General features: G+C 36.5%; 1 protein-coding gene across 1 annotated transcript; it reads left to right on the top strand.

Moving 5' to 3' along the window:
* Positions 1–33: 33 nt before the first annotated feature.
* Positions 34–7,799, top strand: LOC128250604 (uncharacterized). The gene is made up of 2 exons (XM_052975999.2): positions 34–185; positions 5,782–7,799. Exon 2 carries the CDS (start codon positions 5,784–5,786, stop codon positions 7,773–7,775), a length of 1,992 nt encoding a protein of 663 aa, XP_052831959.1. The 5' UTR covers positions 34–185; positions 5,782–5,783; the 3' UTR covers positions 7,776–7,799.
* Positions 7,800–12,508: the final 4,709 nt, after the last annotated feature.

The following is a 12,508-nucleotide window of genomic DNA, read 5'->3' as shown; positions in this document are numbered from 1 at the left end:
ATTCTCAGTGTCCTCTTCCCCACTCTCACTATCACGTTCGATGAAGTCATGTGATACATGTACACGTGAGACATCAATATAAATACTCATATTTGCGGTTGTTAGTGTTTCGTGCAGTCGAAGGTCATACGTAAATCGTCGGCAAACAGCAAAGCCATCTGACTCTGGGTAACGCTGTAAGTTAAGTAAGTATTCGAAACTCTGGCTACGCCATTGATAAGTTAATATAGTTGCCAGAAATTACACAGTGCATGGGAAACTCTCAAAGCTAGAAGAACATGTTTTATTTATTTAACTTATTTATTTTGCGTTATTGTTTTCTGTCAATTTTGTTGCTGTATGGTCTAGTTAACACTCTGATCCCCCGTCTATTAAGTTTCATTGGCACAGCTACATTACATACAACCCTGTATAATCTTATACATTCACTGCGGGTATAATGCAAATTTGTGTGGCGAGTTTTACTTTCCGTCCCCCACACCCCTGTAGTTATATTACAGAGATTATTTTTTTCGTGTTTCTACAGTTTATCTCAAAAGCCGTTTTTATTTTAAATTTTAGTAGAAAGATTTGTTAGGTGTGGAGAAAATGTTTCAGCCTGACCCCCGAAGACCTGTATAATAGGAAGTGGATGTAAATAATACGCACACCACCCGTTTTTGGCGTAACCCTAAACACCGGGTGTATGTATTCTTTACCTTTGCCCAATAGTAAATTTTTTAAAAACTGTCATATCTAATAATTGCCTCAGGAAATATTAGTGTCTGGACATAATTATGGCCGGATTAAAAGAGGTACCGGGTCATCAGCTGCCGGAAAATCCGTAGCGTACTTGTCTACTTCGAGTACATGACGTTTAACTTATTAAATTTTTTTTATAATAGATTGAATAAACGTGTTCGATACCCACTTCGCCAAGAGCTGTTCAAAATGTACTGGAAAGAATGTATCTCTTGTTTTATCCTCGGTTAGTCTGATCAGACCTAGGATTAAAAAGTTTTCCAACCGTGACCATCTCATATTTTCAGATAATCCTTTCCTTTTTCAAAAGGACGAATAATTATTCCATTTAGACTCAAAGGCAACAATTTCGATTCAAGCGAGGGATTATATCGACCCCAGTACTTGACTTTATTTCGTACTTTTTGTCGACCACAGAAGGACGACAGGCAAAATTAGTTTAACTGCGGTGTGATTTTAAACTCGCGGCGGAAGGATTCGATAAGAAATACCGCAAGGCATTTTATTCAATCCTTTTATGATTTTTGCCCGTTCGTCTCTTTACCACCACCCAGCGGATAAATCTTTGGTTGTTTTTTTTAAACTTTTTTTTTTACAAAAGATTTAAACGATAACTGGTAGCTATTTCTAGCAGTTCGAGAGACCATATAAAGGTACTTTTTCATGGGTCATCAATTTATGTACAGATGTCGTCTGCACACATTGGATACAGGAGTCTACATGAAGCCCTTTATGGTTGTTGAAGAGAGAGACCCCCGTTTAGTAATTACTTAAACCTAGCACCACTCTCGCATTATATCTCTCGACGTAGATGTGCGTTGCATTCAACTGTGACTGTTCTGGAGTCCTAAATGTTTATGGGTTTCAAACTTCCTCTCTCAACCTTGTCAACCACCAAACCTTGTGTTCCACATAAAAGCGAAGCAAGAAATTCAACACCAACTTTCATTTGTGATGAAGTCAGGGAAAGAAACGGGGCAGTGCTTATGATACCATGATCCTTCACAGGGTTTCCGTGGTTGATGGAAGTGGGGGAAGTATCAAACTCGAGATCTGACACGGATGCTTGCAAAAGCTGTCTCCTCTGAAAGCTATCTAAGGTGCCTGGTGGTGGTGTTAAACTGCTGTAACTATTTCCCTCCTATTTCAAGTTACCTCCCTCTATTAATCTGGAATCAATCTCGTATCGCCGTACCCCTGGGGTTAGCCTGAACCTTGTTTCATACACCTTTGGTCTGTTACCATCACAATTAACTACTACTACTATTACTACAACTTGCAACTACCAACACAATTACTTGTTTCTACTATTGCAGCGAAAGCGCGTGGCCTAGTGGTTAGGATATTGAAATAACGATCTTAAGTCCATCGTTTCGATTCCCAGACCGGGTAGCGTGTTCTTGAGTAAAACGCTTTATTTCGTGTTGCTTCAGTCAGCTGAAAATCAATACCAGTAACAGCTTGGTGGGGAGAAGGAAATTACAGAAAGGACAATATCTGAATGGGGTCACCGGTCCTGCTTGGGAGTGAGGTCCCCATTCGGAGACTGGAGTAATGTACTCTTGGTCACTTATACGCCACAGAAAGAGGATAACCTCCGGCCTAAGCTTTGTGAAAGACCTGCTACTATTACTAAAGATAAAATGAGATGAATAAATGTTTTGAGGCAGGTAATCTTAAATCATATTCTTTTTAGAGGTAGGTAACATGAAATGAAGAGAGGAATAGCATGAAGCTGCTATACTGGGCTTCAGGGCGATAAAACTTCATGGCTCTTGTTTTGGATTTTTAAAGCCCATCCACCCCAACGTCAGGTATTAAAACAGCAGCCCTTTTGGCGATAATCTGTTTTAAAGTAAATTATCTTCCAATGAATTCGGATATTTTAGAATCGTGGATTTCGGAGATGAGATTTGGTTTGAAATAGTTCAACGTCACCAGATGTTTTAAATTTTTGCACAAAGCCTGCAATTTAAGGGAAGAGGGTTAGTCGATACCATCGGTCCCAGTACTTGACTGGTACTTTCTTTTATCGATCCCTGAAAGGTTGAAAAGCAAAATTAAAATCGATGAAATTTGATCTCAGAACGGAAAGAATCCGAAGAAATGTCGCTAAGTATTTTGCCCAATACGCTAACGTTTCTGCCAAGTTCGTCGCCTTCATAATAATGAATTTTTCGATTTTTCGGGGGGGGGGGGCATCAATTTTAAGGGGGTGGATGGAGTCGATTATATCAACCACAGTCCTGAACTGGCATTTAAGGATGAAAGGCAAAGTCGACCTCAGCATTATTTGAAATCAGAATGTAATCATTTGTCCTCTGCGGTAACGATTCTACCAGCTCGCTGCTTTAATAATTTCTTTTTACTATTGACACAGGCTTGAAATTTGTTGGCGGGGTGGATAGTTGTTTACATTAACTGCAGTACTTGACTGATATTTTATCGACCCCGAAGGGATGAAAAGTAAAGTTGACTTGGGTGGTGATTGAACTTAGAACGTAATGCCGGAAGAAATGCTGCTAAAATAATGACAAGTATACAAGCATTACTGTTTCTTGTGAATCTTCTTTCAAAATATTTTCGCAACAAAAACCAGATTTGCATCCCCTATTCTTCACCGTTTTGAGTTTCAATCTGCACTTGTAACAATAACATGTCTTGTGTATATATTTTTGTCTAAGGAATAATTTCCTTTAAGAAAACGGAGTTGAGGAGCCATCGGTAGGGAGTGGCTTAATAAATCGTCAAATATAAACGGTTGTGCATAATCCAGGATATATGAAACTTCCACATCGTATTAAACTTTCAAAAAATGGCAAAGGTTTATATCTCTTACAGGGACCGACATATTTTTTAGAAAATGATTATTTATTTTTAAATATCTTGTTCCATTAATTCTCTGCATTGTACTGCGCAATTCGGCGCAGCGGTCGGAGATCATGAATAGTATATCTAATGACTTACAGAAGGAACTGAACACAACTTTTTAGTGCTTCGACAGCTGACACAAGAACTTTCGCGAAACCTTAACCCGGATGTAGCTATAAAGAAAATGAGTGTCGCTCCGATGTTTTAATTTCATACACACTAAACTTAATTTACCTCTTTTTATATAAATCTTGCAGATTTAACATTTTCGAGATTTGTTTTTTTTTTTCAGAGTCGGCTGGTACAAACGTTTGTCGTTTAAAGTTGCAATGGTTTGATTGCAGACAATTTGTCTACATTTCTCTCTTTCTCTTTTCTCTAATGATGAGAAAAACTGTTCGGTGACAGACATTTAAACATTCTGAACATAGCGTTTTTCTCAAATACTCCTTTAATGTCCCATGGCTCTATACAAATCCCCTCTGCCTCCCCTGAGTAGAATTTTACGATAGTTTGGGTGTGATGCGAAGTGTTTTATGCGTAGAACTTCAGATGTTAAAAAAAAAAAAATTTTTGATACTGCATTGTTTACTAAGTGGATTCCATCAAGATTGTAACACTTATTTGTGTATAACATAATGTTATGACGTTGGTGCAGTATTTACGTAGACAGATGTAGGGCTTGTCATCCTCTGATAGTTTGAAGGATAATTAAAGTGAAAAATAAAAAATTAACGTAAATTTTGATAATTTTCCAGCTGTAAATGTTTCCCATCAACGAAGTAAGCTCCGCTATATTTAAAAAAACTTATCTAAGTTTTAACTTAAAAACATATTCCCCGCTTGTCAGAACACATTATGAAAAGGTTATTTGTAAATTGAACAAATGATGTTGTAGTTTGGTCTCCATTACCTCTGTTACTTCAATGTTATAAATAAAGCAGACCAGTACTAGAAATCCACTGGTACAAGAAAGATCATTCACAATCTTTCTTTCCTGAATGAAAAACCTTTTTTTCTTTATATATTTTTTTAATCTCGGAAGGGTCATTATATCAATACTAAACACATGCACTGGTTCTATTTAACTTTTATTAGTTATTTCGTTAGCATTTAACCTATTAACTAGCCAATTGTTTGATTAATCGCTTAATCAACCAATCGATCAACTCTGTTTATTAGTCCTTTCGTCGCCATTCACGACCTCGTTATTGATATGCTGTCTCTACCACGGGTCTTTACATGAAACTTAGGTGGTCAAATGTTAGTTCAATTGAGCTGATGTACTCATTTCTTAAATTGGATTATTTCCGTTTCCTTTTCAATAAATATTCCAGAAAAATGTTAACATCGATTTCTACCGTAAAGTGAGGAAACAACCGGCCCTTAGTGTTTATCTGGTATTATGTTATCACTATCTCCACTTCGGAATATAAAGATTAAAATATTAAGAACTATTTCCGAACATAGTCATCCTCTTCAAATCACATGAGGGTCTCTGATAATGGATTTTGGTGAGCCTTACAAACTTCGGCTATTTTATAAATGATTTCTTGAGGCAAGAAATTCGCAATGATTATCGTCTGCACACATTTGCTATCGATGCAATTTATTTTTTTTATATTTATCTATAAACCTATCTCTGATAAACAATTTGGAGCTAATTTGTTCTGAATTTAATTTTCCTCCGAGAAAATCTCCAATCTTTCGCAACCACAAATCCACGGAATACGATAATAAAAATAAAATAAAATAGAATAAATTTCCATTTGCCTGTTTCAAATGTCCTTATCTGCAAATTAGATGCAAATACTGCAGTATTTTTGCTACTGGTTTTTGTCTCCTATCTCTGAAAGTCGCTCCCTAAGATACTTCCTATTCAGTTTGTATAAATTTTATTCAGCTACGTGTAATACCAATCACAAGATAACATCAGTCACATGACTGATGTTATCTTGGTACCTGGCCACACAGAAAGAATAAATTTTAAAACTTTATTTTATTGGCTACCCTGTCTTCAGGGTAGCCAATGACTGGTAATTGCGCTAATATTTTCCTGCAACATTTCATACGGTATGTATTGATAAAAAGGTAAAATTGCGTTTTTAATCCCATACTTTAACATCTATTCTACCCCGTACATTAATACATATTTCCTATTTTTTTCAGATATGGATCCTAGTCAGCACCGAACTTACCACGATTTGCCCCAGCATCGTCAATGGCGTAACTTACTTTCCTTTTACCAGAAAGGATTCTTATGTGATGTTGAGTTTGTCGTGGGGAACGACAAAATCACTGCCCACAAAATCATTCTCTGTTCAGCGAGCAATTACTTTCAAGTTATGTTTCAGTCTGATTTCAGCGAGAAAAAGAAAAACCTCGTTGATTTCTCATCTTCCTTTAGCGACATTAGAACCCTGAGTAGCGTGCTCGATTACATCTATGAAGGAGAGATTTATTTAACAAGTGACACCGTCATGGAGATCCTTGACATATCTGTGCAGTTCTTACTGCCTGAACTCCAAGGTCACTGTGCACAGTTTTTACTGGAACGTCTTCAACCTCAAAACGCACTTCAAACCTGGTACGTAGCTCGCTTGTACGACATGCGTGAGTTGGAAGAAGTGTCTCAGATCGTCGTCCAGGCTACCTTCTGTCGAAAATTCATATTCACTAAATCCATATCTGTTTTGACGGCAACTTTCTTGGCTTCTTTACTTCACGATACACGTTTGAATATAAATTCAGTGGACCGTTTTGAGATGGTACTGTGGTGGCTTAGTTATGACGACACCACACGGCTAGCTGAAGCAGAGCGTTTAATTAGCAACTACATTCGTCAAAATCCTCTACCTTCGAGTTACAACTTCAATGAAACCGATGCATTCGATGACCTTAATCTCAGTTTAAAAACGAAACTGAAGGATCACTTTTCTCCCTTAATATCAGAAGCAGGACATTCTTTGGAAATTAAAAGACTGTCAATTAGCGATTCAAGCGATAAGAAATTTCAGTGGTGCTTATTGGTACAAGAGGAAGGGAATGATCTAGCGGCCTTCTACTGTGATCTTACTAAGACATGGTTTCTCACGACTATCTTTTGGGAACCTGGCGATATTATAGGGATTATAAACCCACATTACCTCATTCATGTGAGCGCTAAAACTAACATCTCCCTCGTTGATTTGTCAAACAGCTCTAGCAAACCCGTTTCCAATATATTTCGCTCAATTGATAAGAAAAACTTGACGACAGAGGAGGATACCTTTGATATATTCTGCCTCGATGGAGATTTGTATGTTTTGATGACTACTTTTTCTGGACTAAACCGGAAGCCTGTATTTGTTGTTTATAAATATGACACTTTGTCCGATTCCTGGAACTTACATATGGAGATACATTATGAATATTTTGGCGATGAAATGTGTCCCGGAGACAAGGCGTCGGTCGCGCTTAAAGTTCACATTGATCTTTTTAACTCGTATTTGATGGTGACTGTAGCAACCAAACGAAGAGTTGAAGTGGCCCAAACGGCACATGGAGAATATCAGTTTCAGGAATTGAAGAATTTCCACGTCATTTCTTTCGACATAACTTCAAAGAAGTACGAAACTTGTGGATCTCGTTGGCATGAACCCATATGCCTTCAGAAAACGCCTGCAGTATTCTTGAAAGACCGCATATGTTTCTTGAAATACGTAGATCACAAAATTCTTGCGGATAAGTTCCGATCATCGTTACTCGCTCAAGAGGAATATTTCATGGAAGCTACGTGTCTTTTACTTGGAGATCGAACTTGGGAGAAAGTAACCATTGGTCTTCCTGCGCCCAACTTACCTCGTTTACCCATCAAATGTTCTACTCCTGATTATGACATCCAAGTGACAAGCGCTTTTGACAAATTGTTTGTTGGGGTGCAGAGGGCGCCGTATGTCTTCCAAGTTGCCATGTATAACTTAAGTAATTTCAGCGCGAATATTCTGCCTTATACTTCGCTTCCACTTACTGGTAATCCAATACTCAACGTCTTTTGTTGCCAAAAGAGTATTTCTACATGGGTGACACCGACGAACAAACATATCGAAACTCAAACGTTTTATTTTACTGATTATACCATAAAAACTTGGCAGGGTTCCAAGCGTTCTCACGATAAAGACTGAGATATATATATAATATATAATATATATATATATATATATATATAGATATATATATATATATATATATATATATATATATAGATATATATATATATATATATATATATATATATATATATATATATATATATATATATACACACATATGCGCACGTACACACATCGCGCGCTCACACACATACCCAAACACAAGTATTCACACACACACATATACTTATGTCTACAGACAAACATTCAAATTTAGATCTTTTAGAGCTCCAAGGTCATTTTTTTTTCTTACATTCATATTTTCTCCTTATGGTTGAATACCTAAATTTTTAAATTTTTTCTGTAACTCCCATCTTCTTTACTGAGTTCTTTGGTTAAACATTTTAAAAGTAATGTCAAAGATTTCAACAAATTTAATGGAAATTTTGGTAAAATGCATCACACATACACACACAAACAATTTGCTTTAAGATCTCTACAATTTTTCTACATTAATTCATTAAATCAACTTTACAATACTTCGAATTTACAGATAAATCTTAGCGAAGACTTCGTCTCATATACGTTGAAGTGGGGTGATTGCATCATAGGTTTTTCATTCTCGCTTCAGCCTCCTGTTGCCTTCTGCAGTTAATATTTATAGGAAAGGTAGCAAGTCAGACTAAATGCTTAGCGGCATTTTGTCCGGCCTTACGTACTGAGTTCAAATTCCGCCGAGCTCGGCTTTGCCTCTCATCCGTTTGAGATCGACAAAAGATAAAATAAGGCGATAGTGATCGACTTACCCCCTTCCCCAAACTTGCTGGCCTTATGCCAAATTTTTTAATCAATATTCATAGGAAAGATTCAAATATCACAACTTTCTACCACCATCATCGATAACGGTTATGTGTGTGTGTGTGTGTGTGTGTGTGTGTTGTAATTAATTCCAGTGTAGGCAGTGGCAAGTTCTTGGCTCGATAAACGGACACCCTAGCTCGATTATTTATACTAAAATTCTAAAATATCTTAATTACTTCGTTGATGAATATTTGTCAAAATAACGATAGAATTCCATATTTTCTACTACGTAAGAAGTTTTTCTTTATAAACTCAGTGGTCGGTACTTGACCCATTATTCCCATGTTCCGAGTTCAAATTTCGTCGACAGTGGACTATGAATAACCATTACCTATAATATCCTGCTTTTTGAATCTCGCAAAACTGCCTTATGCCAGAATAATGAATTCTTACGCATATATTGTAATTTTTGTAAAACATATTGAAGAACGAACCGTCTCTGTGGTTCTTTTATTTTAATAACCTTGCTGAAGAAATATGTTCTATGGAACCGATTTCCGTTCGATTCTACAACTGATTGGTCGTTTGATCAACTTCACGAACCATGGAACTTTTTAATGCTTTAGCTTTTAAAGATAAACTTTCTAATTTCTTTTATGAATTCAACGTGTGGTGATTCCACTCAAGTTATCATCACCGAGCGGCTGTTACTCTTTATTTTGTGTGGCGCCGTCGTCGTTTAGCACCAGGTTAACCCTGGCATCTAGCAGACATACGATCAAAAGTATTCTAGAAGTGACCACCTCATCTTTAAAATAAGCATGTTGGGTTACTTTATCTAATATGCCCTTTTAAGATAGCAGGGTATGATTTGAGAGACTTGGCTACTATCATTAGCAGGACAGCATAAACTCTAGCAAACTTCTGTTGCTGTTAGTGTTTAACCCTTGAATTCGGAGTTAGCACATCACTTGTTAAAGGTACTCCAACCATGACCTTCCATCCTTTTATATTTTCAGAAAATAGAGATAATAAACTTATCTGCCTCGGTTTGAAATATCTTAAATACAAAAGGCATTTTAAAAAATGTAAACCCTAATCTTCAAAAAATGAAGGGTCTCTTCTGTGTCGTTCAGCTTTTGAAATTTTAAAATCAAGTGAAAATTTTCAAATTTGGTACATTGATGTAATTTTTTACGCTGAATCTGATTTTGTTAATCACTTGTTTCAAAAAACTTCCAGAAAAATGTTAGTGGTTTAAAGCTTATTTTTACTCAATCAGAAAACAAGATTTGAAAACTGGGATTTTGTGCGTGGTGAGATTACGATGATAAAACATTCAACGACGGAAGTTTTAATAAGTTTTAATGAATAAAGTCATGTGAAATGTTGAAACAGGCACGTAAACAGTATAAAAAGGAGAAAACCTCAATGATTTTGTTTTTCTGAAAAATTAAATACATTTTTTTTTTTTTGTTGCGAAAATTCAAAAACGAAAGTTTGCAATACAATCGAGGAATTTATCAAAAACGATTACAATTTTCGTATCTCCTGTCCTGCTCCACATAAACTCGCAAAGGTACAAGTCAACCATATGCATTCCTCTAGTGTGTCGCGATTCCCACATGGCACCACATAAAAAAAGGTCTAGTCTTGCGACATACTCCTCTGAAGACCCACTGCTCAGGTAACACCTTTCTTCAGTTGTATTTGTCTTGAGAAAATTGTTTCGTCTATCTTAATCTTTCCAGAACCGCCCATCTAAGTTGTGCAGAGCAGGTACTCTGCACATATTTCACGAACATAGCTGTTGTAATCAACAGCTGTGCAGTGACTCATCCCTAGTTCTTCAACACAAAATCAAGTGTCTTTTTGTACATAATTGTATTTTAGGGATAAATCTCTTCTGTTGCAAGTGAGAAACCGCATCCTCCTTGATTTTCAATTTCTCCATCATATTCGAAAGGTTAAAATGAGTTGGCTGCTGCCATACTTCTAATTAGGTTGAAAAGCTCCAGAAAAACAGTTCAAAATTATGAAAATGTTTGTGACAGGACAGCAGCCGAAAATATCAGTTTCTCGAACATTGGTGAAGCAGACTATATTTTGGCTTGTTACTATGGAAACGGGCAACAATATGTCTGTGGTTTTCGATTAACTAAAATCACTCAATTTCCAAACTTTAAAAGCTATTAACTTTATTAATTTACGACAAAAATGAATTTCATTTCCATAATTACCATATAAAACTACATTAATACGCCAAATTTCAAAACTGGAACAAAATTAAAAGAAAAATTGTGAGCGGAACAGAAAAGATCCCAATGAATTCCATTAACCATAATTTTTTGACCATGACTAAGCTAGCCGAAGCAATCTTGTTTTTGTCTCCATTCCACCTCCGCTGAAAATATGCCATCGACGACAAAACTAACGTCTACAAAACCTACTGGGTATATAGATTACTCCCTCTAGTTATATTTTTATATTCTAATAGTTCAGGATTCTTTAAGGCGGTGAGCTGGCAGGATCGCAGCACACCGGGAAACATGTTTTGCAGTATTTTTTTTCCGCCTTTACGTTCTGAGTCCAAATTTTGCCTTTCATCCTTTCGGAGTCGATAAAATAAGTATCAATTTAGCTCTGACGTTGATGTAATCGATTTTCACCTGAAATTACTAGCCTTGTGTCAAACATTTGAAACCATTATTTCGGAGGTTTCCGTCCTGCTTTTTTTTTTTTTTTTTTTTTTCAAGTTAAATATTTAATTTGTTCTCATCACTAATCGTCTTAATTAAAATTTTCTAGTACGAAGCATTCTAAGCGTGTCATTCACTTTTTTATACATTAGGGACGACAATATATCATGTATTTAACTCTGCTTGCAATTCGAGGGAGATATAGCTATTATTTCTTGCAGGGCGACCCATTTCGGTGAAACTGTAACGTTTGTTTGAGCAAAGGAACCGGAGTAAGGGATGTTTGCGAGCTCAATGTGCCGGCATGCGTGTATAAACAAGTTGTTTCTAAAAAGACTTTCCGTGACAAGATGCTACTCAGCTGAATTAAACACAAGACCACCTGCGCTCTACACCCTTGTTAATATCTCATTCAATCTCCTTTGTTCCTTGTTTCGATTCTCATCACGTCACAAACCTTATTAGTCAGCGCTTTTAGTCAAGCCTACGTTTAAATTAAAACAAAATTAGTTATGTTCACACACTCCGTCTTCCACTGCTTTTCCCCCGCGCGCACACTTTTCTTTTTCCTTATCTCTCTTTCCTGTTTTTTTTTTTTGTATTTAAATGTTCTCATTATTCTTAATATTTTTCCAACAGTAAAATTGGTTACTACTTTCTAGAGAAGAACAAATCAATATTCCCTAACATTTCCGACAGTGAGTGATAAGGGTTTGAGAAAAAAATTTTTTTAACAGTCAACGCAGCACTAATATCACACGGGAGATTTTTACTTGTTAAAATTGGTGTTAACCGTTGAGTAATTAGAGATACAGATAAAGTGTATGGATAGATAGACATATACAATTGATCGAAAAAATTGCTTATCAGCGAAATTGACGGGTGACCACTTTTTCTTCACATGGAACTTAGCTTTGATTATTCACTCCTTCGTTTCTCACAGATCACTTTTCTCGGTAATTTTAGTTTCTGAATATTAATTTCTCCAGTCTTTCTAAATGCGCCATTTTAATTCTCTGGCACCTTTACGGCCTTAATCTTTTAGTTGTTTCAGTCATTGACTGTGGCCCTGCTAGGGTGGTGCTTTGAAGAGATAAGTCGAATAAATCGACCCCAGTACTTCATTGATTGTTTGTTTTTTTAAAGCTTGGTACTTATTCCGTCTCTTTTGCCGAAGTTACGGGTATGTAAACAAACTGGTTGTCAAGCGGTGGTGGGACACCTACGCTCACACACATTTATGACGAGCTTTCATTTTCCCTCAAC

The sequence above is a fragment of the Octopus bimaculoides genome, chromosome 23 (genome assembly GCF_046866305.1).
Source record: "Octopus bimaculoides isolate indiv1 chromosome 23, ASM4686630v1, whole genome shotgun sequence".
NCBI lineage: Eukaryota > Metazoa > Mollusca > Cephalopoda > Octopoda > Octopodidae > Octopus > Octopus bimaculoides.
The sequence above is the reverse complement of the archived record's forward strand: the minus strand, read 5'-3'. Positions and strand labels throughout refer to the sequence as shown.

Excerpts from the sequence above, each read along its gene's own strand:
- LOC128250604 (XM_052975999.2), top strand. The coding sequence starts at position 5,784 with ATGGATCCTAGTCAGCACCGAACTTACCACGATTTGCCCCAGCATCGT.